Source organism: Heterodontus francisci, chromosome 19 (genome assembly GCF_036365525.1).
Source record: "Heterodontus francisci isolate sHetFra1 chromosome 19, sHetFra1.hap1, whole genome shotgun sequence".
NCBI classification, from domain to species: Eukaryota; Metazoa; Chordata; class Chondrichthyes; order Heterodontiformes; family Heterodontidae; genus Heterodontus; species Heterodontus francisci.
Genome location: NC_090389.1, coordinates 29,458,681 through 29,481,615, shown reverse-complemented (window position 1 = coordinate 29,481,615; position 22,935 = coordinate 29,458,681). Strand labels below are relative to the sequence as shown.

The 22,935-nt window shown below is 40.6% G+C and overlaps 1 protein-coding gene across 1 annotated transcript in view; it reads right to left on the bottom strand.

The window, feature by feature from the left end:
• Positions 1-1,495: 1,495 nt before the first annotated feature.
• LOC137380331 (CGG triplet repeat-binding protein 1-like) overlaps positions 1,496-22,935 on the bottom strand; it is a 133,823-nt gene continuing 112,383 nt past the window's right edge. The window contains exon 2 of the mRNA XM_068052263.1: positions 1,496-1,505. Coding sequence (XP_067908364.1) covers positions 1,496-1,505 — 10 coding nt within the window. The remainder of the gene's footprint in view (positions 1,506-22,935) is intronic.

The following is a 22,935-nucleotide window of genomic DNA, read 5'->3' as shown; positions in this document are numbered from 1 at the left end:
TAACATTAACATTATGTATAATTCTGTTGCTGTTATAGGGATGCATGTAATTGAAGTGCCTGTTGAAGACCACAAGTTCTATTCACTGCAAATAGGCATCTCCTCAGATCAGTTGGAGGCTAATTGTTGTTAACATTTTCTGTTGCTATTGAGGGATGTTTCTCTAAAGATTGGTAGGTGCTTGTAAGTCTCAACTTTTTTTCAATGTCAGAAGAAACTTGCAGGAAATTACTATTTTTTTTAATGCGACAGATCATCAAGAAAAACAATATGCCAAATAAGGAATATTAATTCATCGGTTGGAAACTTGCATTAAACTTTTAATGTAAAAAATCCTGCAGTTAACTTTTTTTAAAAATGGCCACCAAGATGGCCACCACAATTTGCATCTGAAACACCTTTTCACGTTCCAAGGCCCAACTGGAGACAGAGGTCTGAGGAGCATGGACCGAGAACAATGGCTTGCTCTAAGTGATTGACTTACCTTGACTTTGAAAGAGCAAACCCCTCCCGTGTAAATATTGGCAACCTGGAGCCTGGGGAGCCAATTCCGAACCTTGAATCTCATTAGAAGTCTCCAGAGAATATACTGAGGCAGTTGTGTGATCATCTGTTCATCTCTGTGAAAGCTGTGAGTTTCCTTGAACAAAGAGTCAAGCCAGTAACTCAGACTGTGCAGTAGCAGAAAGGCTGTGTGCCTCTCACGCTCCCTCTCTCCAGATAACACCACAAGTCTGAAAACCATCTGCGACTATGGACCTTCCAAGCTTACAGATTGCTACAGACAAAGACCAGCGGAAGAGAGCCACCTACAAGTCTGCTTCCAAGAAAGCCCTGAGCAAGAGAGCCAGCCACAAAGTGCACTTTGACCAGCCAACGACTTCAAGAATACAACTTCAGCCGGAAAACCACTGAACCATCTAACCTCACAGACTGTGTATTTAATTTCCATTTATATTGGACTCTAATCTAACCACAAAAATCTACTTTTCACTCTGTAAACTATTTGTGTGTGTGTGTGCTTCTCATGTGAATGTACGCGTGAATATGTACCGTACTTTTATTATTTTTTTCTAGATTAGGTTTAGATTGTTAAATATAATAAACTCACCACTTTCTTGTTTAAACTCAAGAAAACCTGTCCGATTGGTTCTTTCATGATCACATTAAAGGTAAAAGGTAAAACACTCACTGAGGTGGTAAGCACAACCACTGTTAAAAGGAAGGGGCAAGAGGTAAGCCTGTGATCCCCTCCTCACCTGGCCGTACCACAGATATTTGCATGTATTTCACATTGTAACACCTGAAACTTGATGAACGTATCTTGAAACCTTTATACTAGCCAATATCTCCGTGTATTGTACAAGTGAGTCGAGGCTAAGTTGAGTCTTCAGGTGAAGCAGTGGGAAAAGTATAATTCACCAGGACATGCAGGTGCAATGAGGTTCCATTTTCAAATGTTCAAACCTTTAGGTTTGTCTAATACTTCAGGTTTTTAATCATATCTTTATCGATAAATAGCAAAACTTAGGACAATTTGAAAGGAAAGTAAGTAAAAATGCTTGGAGCTCAAGTGTTTCGCTACAATACAGACCGAGGAGATGGATATATAAAACTGAGCAGCAAAAGTACCTTTACAGGCAGAAAGGTGTAATTTGAAAGAAAAAGACTTGCATTCATAAAGCCCTTTTCATGACCACTGGATGTTTTAAAGCGCTCTACAGCCAATTAAGTATTTTTGAAGCGTAATCAATGTTGTAATGTAGGCAAAGCAGCAGCCAATTTACACACAGCAAGCTCCTACAAAGAAATAAGTACCAAGCCATGAGACAGACGGAGAAGGATGACAGAGTGTTTAGTCAGAAAGATGGATTTTGAGAAATGTTTTAAAGTAAAATAGAGAAGTCAAAGCAGAGGGGTTTAGGGAGGGAGTTCCATATTATGGCCAAGGTGGGTGAAGTATGTGCCAAAAATGGTGGCGTGAAGGGAAAAGGATACATACAAAAGGCCAGAACCAGTGGATAGAAAGGTATGATGAAAGATGAATGTAAGGCTTGAGGAGACTGAAAATATATGATGGGTCAAGGTTTCACATGGGCTGGTTCAACCTCAATGACTGGCAATGGTAAGGGAATGGACTCAGTGGCATGGGTGCAAAGTTTGTGGCAAATTTTGAAAACATTGACTTCAGTCTTGCCAATGTTCACTTGGTGAAAGTTGTGGCTCATCTATGACTTGATGCCAGACAATAGTCTCATATCACAGAGGTGGTTTGAGGCTCAAGAGAGGTAACCCATGGTATCATCAGCTGATCTTTAGCTTGTGGATAACATTACCAAGGGGTAGCAAGAGGAGAGGCCTGAGCATAGAACCTTGAGAGATTCTGGAGGTGACATTCCAGGGTAGGAAAAGACAGCATTAGGTGCATTCAGATAAATTGGAATGGATTCATTCAAGGAAAGATATAATCTCATAATATATTAATACACAATATTGTATGAGAGTGAAAGAGGGAAGAACTCGAAATGTTTATACACTCCACTCAATTAATATAGCACTGCACAGAATAAGATATTGCAGTACACAAGTATACCATTTGGCTTAGTAAGTCTATACTAGTGTTTTTCTTCACATGAACCATCTAGTCCAATCCCACTCTCCTGCTTAATCTCCAAACCTGTTAATATTTCTTCTTTCAAGCAACTGTCATTAACAGACTCTGCTTCAACAATTGTAAATAGCAAGGAATTCTAATCGCCCTCTAATCTCCCAATTAATTCTTTTTATGGTTATTTTAAATTTGTGCCCTCTCATTGTTTCCATTGGTTACCAAGAAGATAATCTATTTTAAAACTCTACCATTATCTGAAAACCTCTATCAGGCCACCCCTCAACTTTCTCGGAGAATACTATCCTTGATTGCATAAGACGTATGAATCATCAGTGCAAACCCAAAGGCAGGAGAGACGCGTTTTGTAATTCATTCATTGATCATCCTTGATATACCATTCACTGATATGTACATGAAGCAATTTCTCATCTGCTCTCGTCCGTGTCAATCTTTTACTGTCAAAAATGAGCAATGAATGCAACAAGGAGGAATGACTTCCCAGACAAGCTGGCCGATAATGAGAAATAATCAACATTTGATGTCAAAGGTGCAAAAGAACAAGGAATGTGACACTAGGGGGTTGCAAGATTTACAGAAGGAATAACCTGCAGATTTGGATATATGGGCACATTGAGGCGTAACTGTCACAGAACACAGGCTGAATGAAATATTACTTGTATAAATAACCCAATGATTCAATCAATACTTGCAAAATGAATCACATTGTATTCTCCAGTCGTGGGACAGTATTATTCTGTAGCGATGGCATCACAATAGTCTCTCCCGGTCTTCAATCAGCATCATTTCATTTGCTTTCAATTTTTTGAAAGTATATAATTGATTATTTATAATACAAATCGCTCTCCCCGTGCCTCAGTAAGCAAATGCACCGCATTGTGTGTTACTGAACCCAAGGTTTCTAAATTCACGTTGAATTAACCGATCTCATACATGGCTAGCATTAGGGGCACTGCAATTGACCCCAGTGTTCCAGGGCTAGAGACCGGGGGTGGGGTGGGGGGGGGGGGGGGGGGGAACGGGTGGAAGCTCTGGTCCCTGTTTCTGTTTGTGACTCAGCGCAGCTTGCTGGAAATGTGTGTGCGGACGTCAGATGAGGACAGAATTGGTCGAAGCTGTGCTGTCTGCTGACACTTGCTATCTTGGCTCCCGCACGAAGGAAGGTCAGTAGGACATGGAGCAGAGAGCATTCAGTCTCAATGAACACATACCCTAACATGAGTCAGCACCTTCAGGAGAGGAGGGGAGAACACTGATTTGAAAAAAGGAAACCGGTGGGCACAGTTCTTGGAGGCACTTTCAAGATGTTGATGTGTGTTTTATTGAAAGAATAAAATCAAACTTTCCAATATTGAAAGCTATAATGGTCAAGCAGAAATAGATTCAGCAGTTTAATTAGGTTGGAAATACAAGGGATTTTTCAATAGGTTTTAACTGGAGAGAGACCACGATGTAAAATAAAGAAAATTGTATATGGCTCATCCCCAGCTGCTGTTGATTTTTCTGAGATTTTCGATGCAATTATTTCTGAATGTGAAGCAGCAGGGAGTTATGTAAATTTCTAAGAAGGGACAGCTCGGGTTCTTACAGAAACTTGACATTACCAACCTCTGCATCTCGTTTCCATGGCAATAAACGTAGCTCTTTGTCTTTGTTACTCGCCTTTGGACAGCTGGGCAACACCACCATCATCATTCACCCTTCCTTCCCAAAATACTACCAGACTGCAATACAAGACCCCTGTTCCCCACTTAAAAACACGCCCCGTATGTAGCCACCTCAATATTGTTAATTGTATAAATGACCAGTCTAATTGCACGCACCTATTACTTAAGTATTCAGAGTATCGACGGCACAGTGCAATCCTTACTATTTATTCTGATTGTTCGGGACAATGCTTTGGGTGAAAAAATCATCTATTCTGCATAAAAATGCAACCGGATACCGGCGAACCCGCTGGAGATTCTGCTGCAATTCGTACAGAGCATGTTATTTCCCAGGCTGTGTTTGCTCTCGTAACGCATGCCAATTCATTAAACGGACAATCTATTACAAATTTCTCGGTCATGTTTCCGGTATCATTTCCCGGAGTTTCATCCTCACCTGCCGATTTGCGAGTCCCGGGTTTAAATGGAAGCGTTGGCCGCAGGAAGAGCGCTGGAACCCGGCGTCAGGATTCACGGGGATCGCCTGCCACACGATTTAGGCATTTCACAGAATGAGGGGCAAAACGGAGTGAGCTTTGAAGGGAACAGAGCACAAAACAAAAGAGTTCGAAGAGCAGGCGACCCTGCAGGTGAGCCGGTGTGAAACTGCTACATTACAGCATGGAGATCAGGTAGAAAGTGCAAGAGAGACAAGAGGAAATCGACCGTCTGGAGCGTGTGGAAGGAGCAATGGGAATCACTAATCAAACATCCCGCTCACAGTGCTTCACAACAACAAGCACTTCAGACAAACAGGATCCCAACATCAAAGACTGAGGACAAACAGGATTCCAATATCATCACTCAGAACAAACAGGATCCCAACATCAAACACCCAAAACAAACAGGATTCCAATATCATCACCCAGAACAAACAGGATCCCAACATCAAACACCCAAAACAAACAGGATCCCAATATCAAACACTCAATTTAAACAGGATCCCAATATCGAACACCAAGACAAACAGGATCCCAACATCAAACACCCAAGACACACAGGATCCCAATATCAAACACTCAATTTAAACAGGATCCCAACATCAAACACCCAAAACAAACAGGATCCCAACATCAAACACCCAAGACACACAGGATCCCAATATCAAACACTCAATTTAAACAAGTTCCCAATATCGAACACCAAGACAAATAGGATCCCAACATCAAACACCCAAAACGAACAGGATCCCAACATCAAACACCCAAGACACACAGGATCCCAATATCAAACACTCAATTTAAACAAGTTCCCAATATCGAACACCAAGACAAACAGGATCCCAACATCAAACACCCAAAACAAACAGGATCCCAATATCAAACACTCAATTTAAACAGGATCCCAACATCAAACACCCAAAACAAACAGGATCCCAACATCAAACACCCAAGACACACAGGATCCCAATATCAAACACTCAATTTAAACAAGTTCCCAATATCGAACACCAAGACAAACAGGATCCCAACCTCAAACACCCAAAACAAACAGGATCCCAATATCAAACACGCAATTTAACCAGGATCCCAATATCGAACACCAAGACAAACAGGATCCCAACATCAAACACCCAAGACAAACAGGATCCCAATATCAAACACCGAGGACAAACAGGAACCCAATATCAAACACTCAATTGAAACAGGATCCCAATAACAAACAGCCAAGACAAACAGGATCCCGATATCAAACACCCAGGAAAACAGGATCCCAATATCAAACACCCAAAACAAACAGGATCCCAATATCAAAAATTCAGGACAAACAGGATCCCAATATCAAACACCCAGGACAAAGAGGATCCCAATATCAATCATCCAATTCAAACAGGATTCCAATATCAAACACCCAAAACAAACAGGATCCCAATATAAACACCCAGGAAAAACAAGATCCCAATATCAAACACCCAGGAAAAACAGGATCCCAATATCAAACACCGAGGAAAAAACAGGAACCCAATATCAAACAGCCAAGACAAACAGGATCCCAATATCAAACACTCAATTTAAATGGGATCCCAATATCAAACACCCAAGACACACAGGATCCCAATATCAAACACTCAATTGAAACAGGATCCCAATATCAAACAGCCAAGACAAACAGGATCCCAACATCAAACACCCAAAACAAACAGGATCCCAATATCAAACACCCAGGAAAAACAGGATCCCAATATCAAACACCGAGGAATAAAACTGGAACCCAATATCAAACAGCCAAGACAAACAGGATCCCAATATCAAACACCCAAGACACAGGATCCCAATATCAAACAGCCAAGACAAACAGGATCCCAACATCAAACACCCAAAACAAACAGGATCCCAATATCAAACAGCCAAGACAAACAGGATCCCAATATCAAACATCGAAGACACAGGATCCCAATATCAAACAGCCAAGACAAACAGGATCCCAATATCAAACACCCAGGATAAACAGGAACCCAATATCAAACAGCCAAGACAAACAGGATCCCAAAATCAAACACTCAATTTAAACAGGATCCCAATATCGAACACCAAGAGAATCAGGAGCCCAACATCAAACACCCAAGACACACAGGATCCCAAAATCAAACACTCAATTTAAACAGGATCCCAATATCGAACACCAAGAGAATCAGGATCCCAACATCAAACACCCAAAACAAACAGGCTCCCAATATCAAACACCCAGGAAAAACAGGATCCCAATATCAAACAACCAAAACAAACAGGATCCCAATATCAAACACCCAGGAAAAACAGGATCCCAATATCAAACACCGAGGAAAAAACAGGAACACAATATCAAACAGCCAAGACAAACAGGATCCCAATATCAAACACCCAGGAAAAACAGGAACCTAATATCAAACAGCCAAGACAAACAGGATCCCAAAATCAAACACTCAATTTAAACAGGATCCCAATATCGAACACCAAGAGAATCAGGATCCCAACATCAAACACCCAAGACACACAGGACCCAATATCAAACACGCAATTTAAACAGGATCCCAATATCGAACACCAAGACAAACAGGATCCCAACATCAAACACCCAAGACACACAGGATCCCAATATCAAACACCCAAGACACAGGATCCCAATATCAAATATTCAATTTAAACAGGATCCCAATATCAAACAGCCAAGACAAACAGGATCCCAAAATCAAACACTCAATTTAAACAGGATCCCAATATCGAACACCAAGAGAATCAGGATCCCAATATCAAACACTCAATTTAAACAGGATCCCAATATCGAACACCAAGACAAACAGGATCCCAACATCAAACACCCAAGACACACAGGATCCCAATATCAAACACTCAATTTAAACAAGTTCCCAATATCGAACACCAAGACAAACAGGATCCCAACATCAAACACCCAAAACAATCAGGATCCCAAATTCAAACACCCAAAACAAACAGGATACCAATATCAAACACTCAATTTAAACAGGATCCCAATATCGAACACCAAGACAAACAGGATCCCAACATCAAACACCCAAGACACACAGGATCCCAATATCAAACACTCAATTTAAACAGGATCCCAATATCGAACACCAAGACAAACAGGATCCCAACATCAAACACCCAAAACAAACAGGATCCCAATATCAAACACCGAGGAAAAACAAGATCCCAATATCAAACACCCAGGAAAAACAGGATCCCAATATCAAACACCGAGGAAAAAACAGGAACCCAATATCAAACAGCCAAGACAAACAGGATCCCAATATCAAACACTCAATTGAAACAGGATCCCAATATCAAACAGCCAAGACAAACAGGATCCCAACATCAAACACCCAAAACAAACAGGATCCCAATATCAAACACCCAGGAAAAACAGGATCCCAATATCAAACAACGAGGAAAAAAACTGGAACCCAATATCAAACAGACAAGACAAACAGGATCCCAATATCAAACACCCAAGACACACAGGATCCCAATATCAAACACCCAAGACACAGGATCCCAATATCAAACAGCCAAGACAAACAGGATCCCAACATCAAACACCCAAAACAAACAGGATCCCAATATCAAACAGCCAAGACAAACAGGATCCCAATATCAAACATCCAAGACACAGGATCCCAATATCAAACAGCCAAGACAAACAGGATCCCAATATCAAACACCCAGGAAAAACAGGAACCCAATATCAAACAGCCAAGACAAACAGGATCCCAATATCAAACACCCAGGAAAAACAGGATCCCAATATCAAACACCCAAGACACACAGGATCCCAATATCAAACACCCAAGACACAGGATCCCAATATCAAACAGCCAAGACAAACAGGATCCCAACATCAAACACCCAAAACAAACAGGATCCCAATATCAAACAGCCAAGACAAACAGGATCCCAATATCAAACATCCAAGACACAGGATCCCAATATCAAACAGCCAAGACAAACAGGATCCCAAAATCAAACACTCAATTTAAACAGGATCCCAAAATTGAACACCAAGAGAATCAGGATCCCAAAATCAAACACTCAATTTAAACAGGATCCCAATATCGAACACCAAGAGAATCAGGATCCCAACATCAAACACCCAAAACAAACAGGATCCCAATATCAAACACCCAGGAAAAACAGGATCCCAATATCAAACAACCAAAACAAACAGGATCCCAATATCAAACACCCAGGAAAAACAGGATCCCAATATCAAACACCGAGGAAAAAAACAGGAACACAATATCAAACAGCCAAGACAAACAGGATCCCAACATCAAACACCCAAAACAAACAGGATCCCAATATCAAACACCCAGGACAAAGAGGATCCCAATATCAAACACCCAAAATAAACAGGATCCCAATATCAAACACCCAGGAAAAACAAGATCCCAATATCAAACACCCAGGAAAAACAGGATTCCAATATCAAACACCGAGGAAAAAACAGGAACCCAATATCAAACAGCCAAGACAAACAGGATCCCAATATCAAACACTCAATTTAAACAGGATCCCAATATCAAACACCCAAGACAAACAGGATCCCAATATCAAACAGCCAAGACAAACAGGATCCCAACATCAAACACCCAAAACAAAAAGGATCCCAATATCAAACAGCCAAGACAAACAGGATCCCAATATCAAACACGCAGGAAAAACAGGAACCCAATATCAAACAGCCAAGACAAACAGGATCCCAAAATCAAACACTCAATTTAAACAGGATCCCAATATTGAACACCAAGAGAATCAGGATCCCAACATCAAACACCCAAGACACACAGGATCCCAATATCAAACACTCAATTTAAACAAGTTCCCAATATCGAACACCAAGACAAACAGGATCCCAACATCAAACACCCAAAACAAACAAATCCCAATATCAAACACTCAATTTAAACAGGATCCCAATATCGAACACCAAGACAAACAGGATCCCAACATCAAATACCCAAGACAAACAGGATCCCAATATCAATAACTCAATTTAAACAGGGTGCCAATATCGAACACCAAGACAAACAGGATCCCAACATCAAACACCCAAGACACACAGGATCCCAATATCAAACACTCAATTTAACCAGGATCCCAATATCGAACACCAAGACAAACAGGATCCCAACATCAAACACCCATAACAAACAGGATCCCAACATCAAACACCCAAAACAAACAGGATGACTATATCAAACAGCCAAGACAAACAGGATGCCAATTTCAAACATCCAAGACAATAAGGATCCCAATATTAAACACCCAAGACACACTGGATCCCAATTTCAAACACTGAGGACAAACAGGATCCCAATATCAAACAGCCAAGAGAAACAGGATGCCAAGATCAAACACCCAAGACAAACACAATGACAATATCAAATATCCAAAGCAAACAGGATGCCAATATCAAACACCCAAAACAAACAGGATCCCAATATCAAACACCAAAGACAAACAGGATCCCAATATCAAACAGCCAAGACAAACAGGATCCCAATATCAAACACTCAATTGAAACAGGATCCCAATAACAAACAGCCAAGACAAACAGGATCCCAATATCAAACACTCAATTGAAACAGGATCCCAATAACAAACAGCCAAGACAAACAGGATCCCAATATCAAACACCCAGGACAAACAGGATCCCAATATCAAAAACCCAAAACAAACAGCATCCCAACATCAAATACCCAAACCAAACAGGATCCCAATATCAAAAACCCAAAACAAACAGCATCCCAATATCAAACACCCAAAACAAACAGGATCCCAATATCAAACACCCAAAGCAAACAGGATCCCAACATCAAATACCCAAACCAAACAGGACCCAATATCAAACACCCAAAACAAACTGGATCCCAACATCAAACACCCAAAAAAAACAGGATGCCAATATCAAACACCCAAAACAAACAGGATCCCAATATCAAACACCCAGGACAAACAGGATCCCAATATCAAACACCGAGGACAAACAGGATCCCAACATCAAACACGCAAGACAAACAGGATCACAATATCAAACACCCAAAACAAACAGGATCCCAATATCAAACACCCAAAACAAACAGCATCCCAATATCAAACACCCAAAACAAACAGGATCCCAATATCAAACACCCAAAACAAACAGCATCCCAATATCAAACACCCAAAAGAAGCAGGATCCCAATATCAAACACCAAAGACAAACAGGATCCCAATATCAAACACCGAGGACAAACAGGAACCCAATATCAAACAGCCAAGACAAACAGGATTCCAATATCAAACACTCAATTGAAACAGGATCCCAATAACAAACAGCCAAGACAAACAGGATCCCAATATCAAACACTCAATTTAAACAGGATCCCAATATCAAACACCCAAGACACACAGGATCCCAATATCAAACATTCAATTTAAACAGCATCCCAATATCAAACAGACAAGACAAACAGGATCCCAACATCAAACACCCAAAACAAACAGGATCCCAATATCAAACACTCAATTTAAACAGGATCCCAATATCAAACACCCAAGACACACAGGATCCCAATATCAAACATTCAATTTAAACAGCATCCCAATATCAAACAGCCAAGACAAACAGGATCCCAATATCATACACCCAGGAAAAACAGGAACCCAATATCAAACAGCCAAGACACACAGGATCCCAATATCAAACACTCAATTTAAACAAGTTCCCAATATCGAGCACCAAGACAAACAGGATCCCAACATCAAACACCCAAAACAAACAGGATACCGATATCAAACACTCATTTTAAACAGGATCCCAATATCGAACACCAAGACAAACAGGATCCCAACATCAAACACCCAAGACACACAGGATCCCAATATCAAACACTCAATTTAAACAAGTTCCCAATATCGAGCACCAAGACAAACAGGATCCCAACATCAAACACCCAAAACAAACAGGATCCCAATTTCAAACACCCAAAACAAACAGGGTGCCAATATCAAACACCCAAAACAAACAGGATCCCAACATCAAACAGCCAAGACAAACAGGACCCCAATTTCAAACTTCCAAGACAAACAGGATCCCAATATTAAACACCCAATACACACTGGATCCCAATTTCAAACACTGAGGACAAACAGGATCCCAATATCAAACAGCCAAAACAAACAGGATGCCAATGTCAAACAGCCAAGAAAAACAGGATGCCAATATCAATCACACAAAACAAACAGGATCCCAATATCAAACACCCAAGACAAACAGGATCCCAATATCAAACACCGAGGACAAACAGGATCCCAACATCAAACACCCAAGACAAACAGGATCACAATATCAAACACCCAAAACAAACAGGATCCCAATATCAAACACCCAAAACAAACAGCATCCCAATATCAAACACCCAAAACAAACAGGATCCCAATATCAAACACCCAAAACAAACAGCATCCCAATATCAAACACCCAAAACAAACAGCATCCCAATATCAAACACCCAAAAGAAGCAGGATCCCAATATCAAACACCAAAGACAAACAGGATCCCAATATCAAACACCGAGGACAAACAGGAACCCAATATCAAACAGCCAAGACAAACAGGATCCCAATATCAAACACTCAATTGAAACAGGATCCCAATAACAAACAGCCAAGACAAACAGGATCCCAATATCAAACACTCAATTTAAACAGGATCCCAATATCAAACACCCAAGACACACAGGATCCCAATATCAAACAGTCAATTTAAACAGGATCCCAATATCAAACACCCAAAACAAACAGGATCCCAATATCAAACAGACAACACAAACAGGATCCCAACATCAAACACCCAAAACAAACAGGATCCCAATATCAAACAGCCAAGACAAACAGGATCCCAATATCATACACCCAGGAAAAACAGGAACCCAATATCAAACAGCCAAGACACACAGGATCCCAATATCAAACACTCAATTTAAACAAGTTCCCAATATCGAGCACCAAGACAAACAGGATCCCAACATCAAACACCCAAAACAAACAGGATACCGATATCAAACACTCATTTTAAACAGGATCCCAATATCGAACACCAAGACAAACAGGATCCCAACATCAAACACCCAAGACACACAGGATCCCAATATCAAACACTAAATTTAAACAAGTTCCCAATATCGAGCACCAAGACAAACAGGATCCCAACATCAAACACCCAAAACAAACAGGATCCCAATTTCAAACACCCAAAACAAACAGGGTGCCAATATCAAACACCCAAAACAAACAGGATCCCAACATCAAACAGCCAAGACAAACAGGACCCCAATTTCAAACTTCCAAGACAAACAGGATCCCAATATTAAACACCCAATACACACTGGATCCCAATTTCAAACACTGAGGACAAACAGGATCCCAATATCAAACAGCCAAAACAAACAGGATGCCAATGTCAAACAGCCAAGAAAAACAGGATGCCAATAACAAACACCCAAAACAAACAGGATCCCAATATCAAACACCAAAGACAAACAGGATCCCAATATCAAACACCAAAGACAAACAGGATCCCAATATCAAACACCGAGGACAAACAGGAACCCAATATCAAACAGCCAAGACAAACAGGATCCCAATATCTAACACTCAATTGAAACAGGATCCCAATAACAAACAGCCAAGACAAACAGGATCCCTATATCAAACACCCAGGACAAACAGGATCCCAATATCAAACATCCAAAGCAAAAAGAATCCCAACATCAAATACCCAAAACAAACAGCATCCCAATATCAAACACCCAAAACAAACAGGATCCCAACATCAAACACCCAAAAAAACAGGATGCCAATATCAAACACCCAAAACAAACAGGATCCCAATATCAAACACCCAGGACAAACAGGATCCCAATATCAAACACCGAGGACAAACAGGATCCCAACATCAAACACCCAAGACAAACAGGGTCACAATATCAAACAGCCAAAACAAACAGTATCCCAATATCAAACACCCAAAACAAACAGCATCCCAATATCAAACACCCAAAACAAACAGGATCCCAACATCAAACCCCCAAAACAAACAGGATCCCAACATCAAACACCCAAAACAAACAGGATCCCAATATCAAACACCCAAAACAAACAGCATGCCAATATCAAACACCCAAAACAAGCAGGATCCCAATATCAAACAGCCAAGACAAACAGGATCCCAATATCAAACACCAAAGACTAACAGGATCCCAATATCAAACACCCTAAACAAACAGGATCCCAATATCAAACACCCAAAGCAAACAGGATCCCAACATCAAATACCCAAAACAAACAGGATCCCAATACCAAAAACTCAGGACAAACAGGATCCCAATATCAAACACCGAGGACAAACAGGAACCCAATATCAAACAGCCAAGACACACAGGATCCCAATATCAAACACTCAATTTAACCAGGATCCCAATATCGAACACCAAGACAAACAGGATCCCAACATCAAACTCCCAAAACAAACAGGATCCCAATATCAAACAGCCAAGACAAACAGGATCCCAATATCAAACACCGAGGACAAACAGGAACCCAATATCAAACAGCCAAGACAAACAGGATCCCAATATCAAACACTCAATTGAAACAGGATCCCAATAACAAACAGCCAAGACAAACAGGATCCCAATATCAAACACCCAGGACAAACAGGACCCCAATATCAGAGATCCAAAGCAAACAGGATCCCAACATCAAACACCCAAAACAAACAGGATCCCAATATCAAACACCCAAAACAAACAGGATCCCAATATCAAACACCCAAAGCAAACAGGATCCCAACATCAAATACCCAAGACACACAGGATCCCAATTTCAAACACTCTATTTAAACAGGGTGCCAATATCGAACACCAAGACAAACAGGATCCCAACATCAAACACCCAAGACACACAGGATCCCAATATCAAACACTCAATTTAACCAGGATCCCAATATCGAACACCAAGACAAACAGGATCCCAACATCAAACACCCAAGACACACAGGATCCCAATTTCAAACACTCAATTTAAACAGGGTGCCAATATCGAACACCAAGACAAACAGGATCACAACATCAAACACCCAAGACACACAGGATCCCAATTTCAAACACCCAAAACAAACAGGGTGCCAATATCAAACACCCAAAACAAACAGGATCCCAACATCAAACAGCCAAGACAAACAGGATCCCAATTTCAAACATCCAAGACAAACAGGATCCCAATATTAAACACCCAATACACACTGGATCCCAATTTCAAACACTGAGGACAAACAGGATCCCAATATCAAACAGCCAAAACAAACAGGATGCCAATGTCAAACAGCCAAGACAAACAGGATGCCAATATCAAACACCCAAAACAAACAGGATCCTAATATCAAACACCCAGGACAAACAGGATCCCAATATCAAACACCGAGGACAAACAGGAACCCAATATCAAACAGCCAAGACAAACAGGATCCAATATCTAACACTCAATTGAAACAGGATCCCAATAACAAACAGCCAAGACAAACAGGATCCCTATATCAAAAACCGAGGACAAACAGGATCCCAATATCAAACATCCAAAGCAAAAAGAATCCCAACATCAAATACCCAAAACAAACAGCATCCCAGTATCAAACACCCAAAACAAACAGGATCCCAACATCAAACACCCAAAAAAAACAGGATGCCAATATCAAACACCCAAAACAAACAGGATCCCAATATCAAACACCCAGGACAAACAGGATCCCAATATCAAACACCGAGGACAAACAGGATCCCAACATCAAACACCCAAGACAAACAGGGTCACAATATCAAACACCCAAAACAAACAGTATCCCAATATCAAACACCCAAAACAAACAGCATCCCAATATCAAACACCCAAAACAAACAGGATCCCAACATCAAACACCCAAAACAAACAGGATCCCAACATCAAACACCCAAAACAAACAGGATCCCAATATCAAACACCCAAAACAAACAGCATCCCAATATCAAACACCCAAAACAAGCAGGATCCCAATATCAAACAGCCAAGACAAACAGGATCCCAATATCAAACACCAAAGACTAACAGGATCCCAATATCAAACACCCGAAACAAACAGGATCCCAACATCAAATACCCAAAACAAACAGGATCCCAATACCAAAAACTCAGGACAAACAGGATCCCAATATCAAACACCGAGGACAAACAGGAACCCAATATCAAACAGCCAAGACACACAGGATCCCAATATCAAACACTCAATTTAACCAGGATCCCAATATCGAACACCAAGACAAACAGGATCCCAACATCAAACTCCCAAAACAAACAGGATCCCAATATCAAACAGCCAAGACAAACAGGATCCCAATATCAAACACCGAGGACAAACAGGAACCCAATATCAAACAGCCAAGACAAACAGGATCCCAATATCAAACACTCAATTGAAACAGGATCCCAATAACAAACAGCCAAGACAAACAGGATCCCAATATCAAACACCCAGGACAAACAGGACCTCAATATCAGAGATCCAAAGCAAACAGGATCCCAACATCAAACACCCAAAACAAACAGGATCCCAATATCAAACACCCAAAACAAACAGGATCCCGATATCAAACACCCAAAGCAAACAGGATCCCAACATCAAATACCCAAGACACACAGGATCCCAATTTCAAACACTCTATTTAAACAGGGTGCCAATATCGAACACCAAGACAAACAGGATCCCAACATCAAACACCCAAGACACACAGGATCCCAATATCAAACACTCAATTTAACCAGGATCCCAATATCGAACACCAAGACAAACAGGATCCCAACATCAAACACCCAAGACACACGGGATCCCAATTTCAAACACTCAATTTAAACAGGGTGCCAATATCGAACACCAAGACAAACAGGATCACAACATCAAACACCCAAGACACACAGGATCCCAATTTCAAACACCCAAAACAAACAGGGTGCCAATATCAAACACCCAAAACAAACAGGATCCCAACATCAAACAGCCAAGACAAACAGGATCCCAATTTCAAACATCCAAGACAAACAGGATCCCAATATTAAACACCCAATACACACTGGATCCCAATTTCAAACACTGAGGACAAACAGGATCCCAATATCAAACACCCAAAACAAACAGGATGCCAATATCAAACAGCCAAGACAAACAGGATGCCAATATCAAACACCCAAAACAAACAGGATCCCAATATCAAACACCCAGGACAAACAGGATCCCAATATCAAACACCGAGGACAAACAGGAACCCAATATCAAACACCCAAAACAAACAGGATGCCAATATCAAACAGCCAAGACAAACAGGATGCCAATATCAAACACCCAAAACAAACAGGATCCCAATATCAAACACCAAAGACAAACAGGATCCCAATATCAAACACCGAGGACAAACAGGAACCCAATATCAAACAGCCAAGACAAACAGGATCCAATATCTAACACTCAATTGAAACAGGATCCCAATAACAAACAGCCAAGACAAACAGGATCCCTATATCAAAAACCCAGGACAAACAGGATCCCAATATCAAACATCCAAAGCAAAAAGAATCCCAACATCAAATACCCAAAACAAACAGCATCCCAACATCAAACAGCCAAAAAAAACAGGATGCCAATATCAAACACCCAAAACAAACAGGATCCCAATATCAAACACCCAAAACAAACAGGATCCCAACATCAAACACCCAAAACAAACAGGATCCCAACATCAAACAGCCAAAAAAAACAGGATGCCAATATCAAACACCCAAAACAAACAGGATCCCAATATCAAACACCCAAAACAAACAGGATCCCAACATCAAACACCCAAAACAAACAGGATCCCAATATCAAACACCCAAAACAAACAGCATCCCAATATCAAACACCCAAGACAAACAGGGTCACAATATCAAACACCCAAAACAAACAATATCCCAATATCAAACACCCAAAACAAACAGGATCCCAACATCAAACACCCAAAACAAACAGGATCCCAATATCAAACACCCAAAACAAACAGCATCCCAATATCAAACACCCAAGACAAACAGGGTCACAATATCAAACACCCAAAACAAACAATATCCCAATATCAAACACCCAAGACAAACAGGATCCCAACATCAAACACCCAAGACAAACAGGGTCACAATATCAAACACCCAAAACAAACAATATCCCAATATCAAACACCCAAAACAAACAGCATCCCAATATCAAACACCCAAAACAAACAGGATCCCAACATCAAACACCCAAAACAAACAGGATCCCAATATCAAACACCCAAAACAAACAGCATCCCAATATCAAACACCTAAAACAAGCAGGATCCCAATATCAAACAGCCAAGACAAACAGGATCCCAATATCAAACACCAAAGACTAACAGGATCCCAATATCAAACACCCTAAACAAACAGGATCCCAATATCAAACACCCAAAGCAAACAGGATCCCAACATCAAATACCCAAAACAAACAGGATCCCAATACCAAAAACTCAGGACAAACAGGATCCCAATATCAAACACCGAGGACAAACAGGATCCCAATATCAAACAGCCAAGACACACAGGATCCCAATATCAAACACTCAATTTAACCAGGATCCCAATATCGAACACCAAGACAAACAGGATCCCAACATCAAACTCCCAAAACAAACAGGATCCCAATATCAAACAGCCAAGCCAAACAGGATCCCAATATCAAACACCGAGGACAAACAGGAACCCAATATCAAACAGCCAAGACAAACAGGATCCCTATATCAAACACTCAATTGAAACAGGATCCCAATAACAAACAGCCAAGACAAACAGGATCCCAATATCAAACACCCAAGACAAACAGGACCCCAATATCAGAGATCCAAAGCAAACAGGATCCCAACATCAAACAACCAAAACAAACAGGATCCCAATATCAAACACCCAAAACAAACAGCATCCCAATATCAAACACCCAAAACAAACAGGATCCCAATATCAAACACCAAAAGCAAACAGGATCCCAACATCAAATACCCAAGACACACAGGATCCCAATTTCAAACACTCAATTTAACCAGGATCCCAATATCGAACACCAAGACAAACAGGATCCCAACATCAAACACCCAAGACACAGAGGATCCCAATTTCAAACATTCAATTTAAACAGGGTGCCAATATCGAACACCAAGACAAACAGGATCCCAACATCAAACACCCAAGACACACAGGATCCCAATATCAAACACTCAATTTAACCAGGATGCCAATATCAAACATCCAAGACAAACAGGATCCCAACATCAAACAGCCAAAAAAAAAGATCCCAATTTCAAACACTGAGGAAGAACAGGATCCCAATATCAAACACCCAAGACAAACAGGATGCCAATATCAAACACCCAAAACAAACAGGATCCCAATATCAAACACCAAAGACAAACAGAATCCCAATATCAAACACTCAATTGAAACAGGATCCCAATAACAAACAGCCAAGACAAACAGGATCCCAATATCAAACACTCAATTTAAGCAGGATCCCAATATCAAACACCCAAGACACACAGGATCCCAATATCAAATAGTCAATTTAAACAGGATCCCAATATCAAACACCCAAAACAAACAGGATCACAATATCAAACATTCAATTTAAACAGCATCCCAATATCAAACAGACAAGACAAACAGGATCCCAACATCAAACACCCAAAACAAACAGGATCCCAATATCAAACAGCCAAGACAAACAGGATCCCAATATCATACACCCAGGAAAAACAGGAACCCAATATCAAACAGCCAAGACAAACAGGATCCCAAAATCAAACACTCAATTTAAACAGGATCCCAATATCGAACACCAAGAGAATCAGGATCCCAACATCAAACACCCAAGCCACACAGGATCCCAATATCAAACACTCAATTTAAACAAGTTCCCAATATCGAGCACCAAGACAAACAGGATCTCAACATCAAACACCCAAAACAAACAGGATCCCAATATCAAACACCCAAAACAAACAGGGTGCCAATATCAAACACCCAAAACAAACAGGATCCCAACATCGAACAGCCAAGACAAACAGGATCCCAATTTCAAACATCCAAGACAAACAGGATCCCAATATTAAACACCCAATACACACTGGATCCCAATTTCAAACACTGAGGACAAACAGGATCCCAATATCAAACAGCCAAGACAAACAGGATGCCAATGTCAAACAGCCAAGACAAACAGGATCCCAATATCAAACACCCAAGACAAACAGGATCCCAATATCAAACACCAAAGACAAACAGGATCCCAATATCAAACACCGAGGACAAACAGGATCTCAATATCAAACATCCAAAGCAAAAAGAATCCCAACATCAAATACCCAAAACAAACAATATCCCAATATCAAACACCCAAAACAAACAGCATCCCAATATCAAACACCCAAAACAAACAGGATCCCAACATCAAACACCCAAAACAAACAGGATCCCAATATCAAACACCCAAAACAAACAGCATCCCAATATCAAACACCCAAAACAAGCAGGATCCCAATATCAAACAGCCAAGACAAACAGGATCCCAATATCAAACACCAAAGACTAACAGGATCCCAATATCAAACACCCTAAACAAACAGGATCCCAATATCAAACACCCAAAGCAAACAGGATCCCAACATCAAATACCCAAAACAAACAGGATCCCAATACCAAAAACTCAGGACAAACAGGAACCCAATATCAAACAGCCAAGACACACAGGATCCCAATATCAAACACTCAATTTAACCAGGATCCCAATATCGAACACCAAGACAAACAGGATCCCAACATCAAACTCCCAAAACAAACAGGATCCCAATATCAAACAGCCAAGCCAAACAGGATCCCAATATCAAACACCGAGGACAAACAGGAACCCAATATCAAACAGCCAAGACAAACAGGATCCCAATATCAAACACTCAATTGAAACAGGATCCCAATAACAAACAGCCAAGACAAACAGGATCCCAATATCAAACACCCAAGACAAACAGGACCCCAATATCAGAGATCCAAAGCAAACAGGATCCCAACATCAAACAACCAAAACAAACAGGATCCCAATATCAAACACCCAAAACAAACAGCATCCCAATATCAAACACCCAAAACAAACAGGATCCCAATATCAAACACCAAAAGCAAACAGGATCCCAACATCAAATACCCAAGACACACAGGATCCCAATTTCAAACACTCAATTTAACCAGGATCCCAATATCGAACACCAAGACAAACAGGATCCCAACATCAAACACCCAAGACACAGAGGATCCCAATTTCAAACATTCAATTTAAACAGGGTGCCAATATCGAACACCAAGACAAACAGGATCCCAACATCAAACACCCAAGACACACAGGATCCCAATATCAAACACTCAATTTAACCAGGATCCCAATATCGAACACCAAGACAAACAGGATCCCAACATCAAACACCCAAAACAAACAGGATCCCAATATCAAACACCCAAAACAAACAGGATGCCAATATCAAACATCCAAGACAAACAGGATCCCAACATCAAACAGCCAAAAAAAAAGATCCCAATTTCAAACACTGAGGAAGAACAGGATCCCAATATCAAACACCCAAAACAAACAGGATCCCAATATCAAACACCAAAGACAAACAGAATCCCAATATCAAACACTCAATTGAAACAGGATCCCAATAACAAACAGCCAAGACACACAGGATCCCAATATCAAACACTCAATTTAAGCAGGATCCCAATATCAAACACCCAAGACACACAGGATCCCAATATCAAACATTCAATTTAAACAGCATCCCAATATCAAACAGACAAGACAAACAGGATCCCAACATCAAACACCCAAAACAAACAGGATCCCAATATCAAACAGCCAAGACAAACAGGATCCCAATATCATACACCCAGGAAAAACAGGAACCCAATATCAAACAGCCAAGACAAACAGGATCCCAAAATCAAACACTCAATTTAAACAGGATCCCAATATCGAACACCAAGAGAATCAGGATCCCAACATCAAACACCCAAGCCACACAGGATCCAAATATCAAACACTCAATTTAAACAAGTTCCCAATATCGAGCACCAAGACAAACAGGATCTCAACATCAAACACCCAAAACAAACAGGATCCCAATATCAAACACCCAAAACAAACAGGGTGCCAATATCAAACACCCAAAACAAACAGGATCCCAACATCGAACAGCCAAGACAAACAGGATCCCAATTTCAAACATCCAAGACAAACAGGATCCCAATATTAAACACCCAATACACACTGGATCCCAATTTCAAACACTGAGGACAAACAGGATCCCAATATCAAACAGCCAAGACAAACAGGATGCCAATGTCAAACAGCCAAGACAAACAGGATCCCAATATCAAACACCCAAGACAAACAGGATCCCAATATCAAACACCAAAGACAAACAGGATCCCAATATCAAACACCGAGGACAAACAGGATCTCAATATCAAACATCCAAAGCAAAAAGAATCCCAACATCAAATACCCAAAACAAACAGCATCCCAATATCAAACACCCAAAACAATCAGGATCCCAACATCAAACACCCAAAAAAACCAGGATGCCAATATCAAACACCCAAAACAAACAGGATCCCAATATCAAACACCCAGGACAAACAGGATCCCAACATCAAACACCCAAGACAAACAGGGTCACAATATCAAACACCCAAAACAAACAGTATCCTAATATCAAACACCCAAAACAAACAGCATCCCAATATCAAACACCCAAAACAAACAGGATCCCAACATCAAACACCCAAAACAAACAGGATCCCAATATCAAACACCCAAAACAAACAGCATTCCAATATCAAACACCCAAAACAAGCAGGATCCCAATATCAAACAGCCAAGACAAACAGGATCCCAATATCAAACACCAAAGACTAACAGGATCCCAATATCAAACACCCT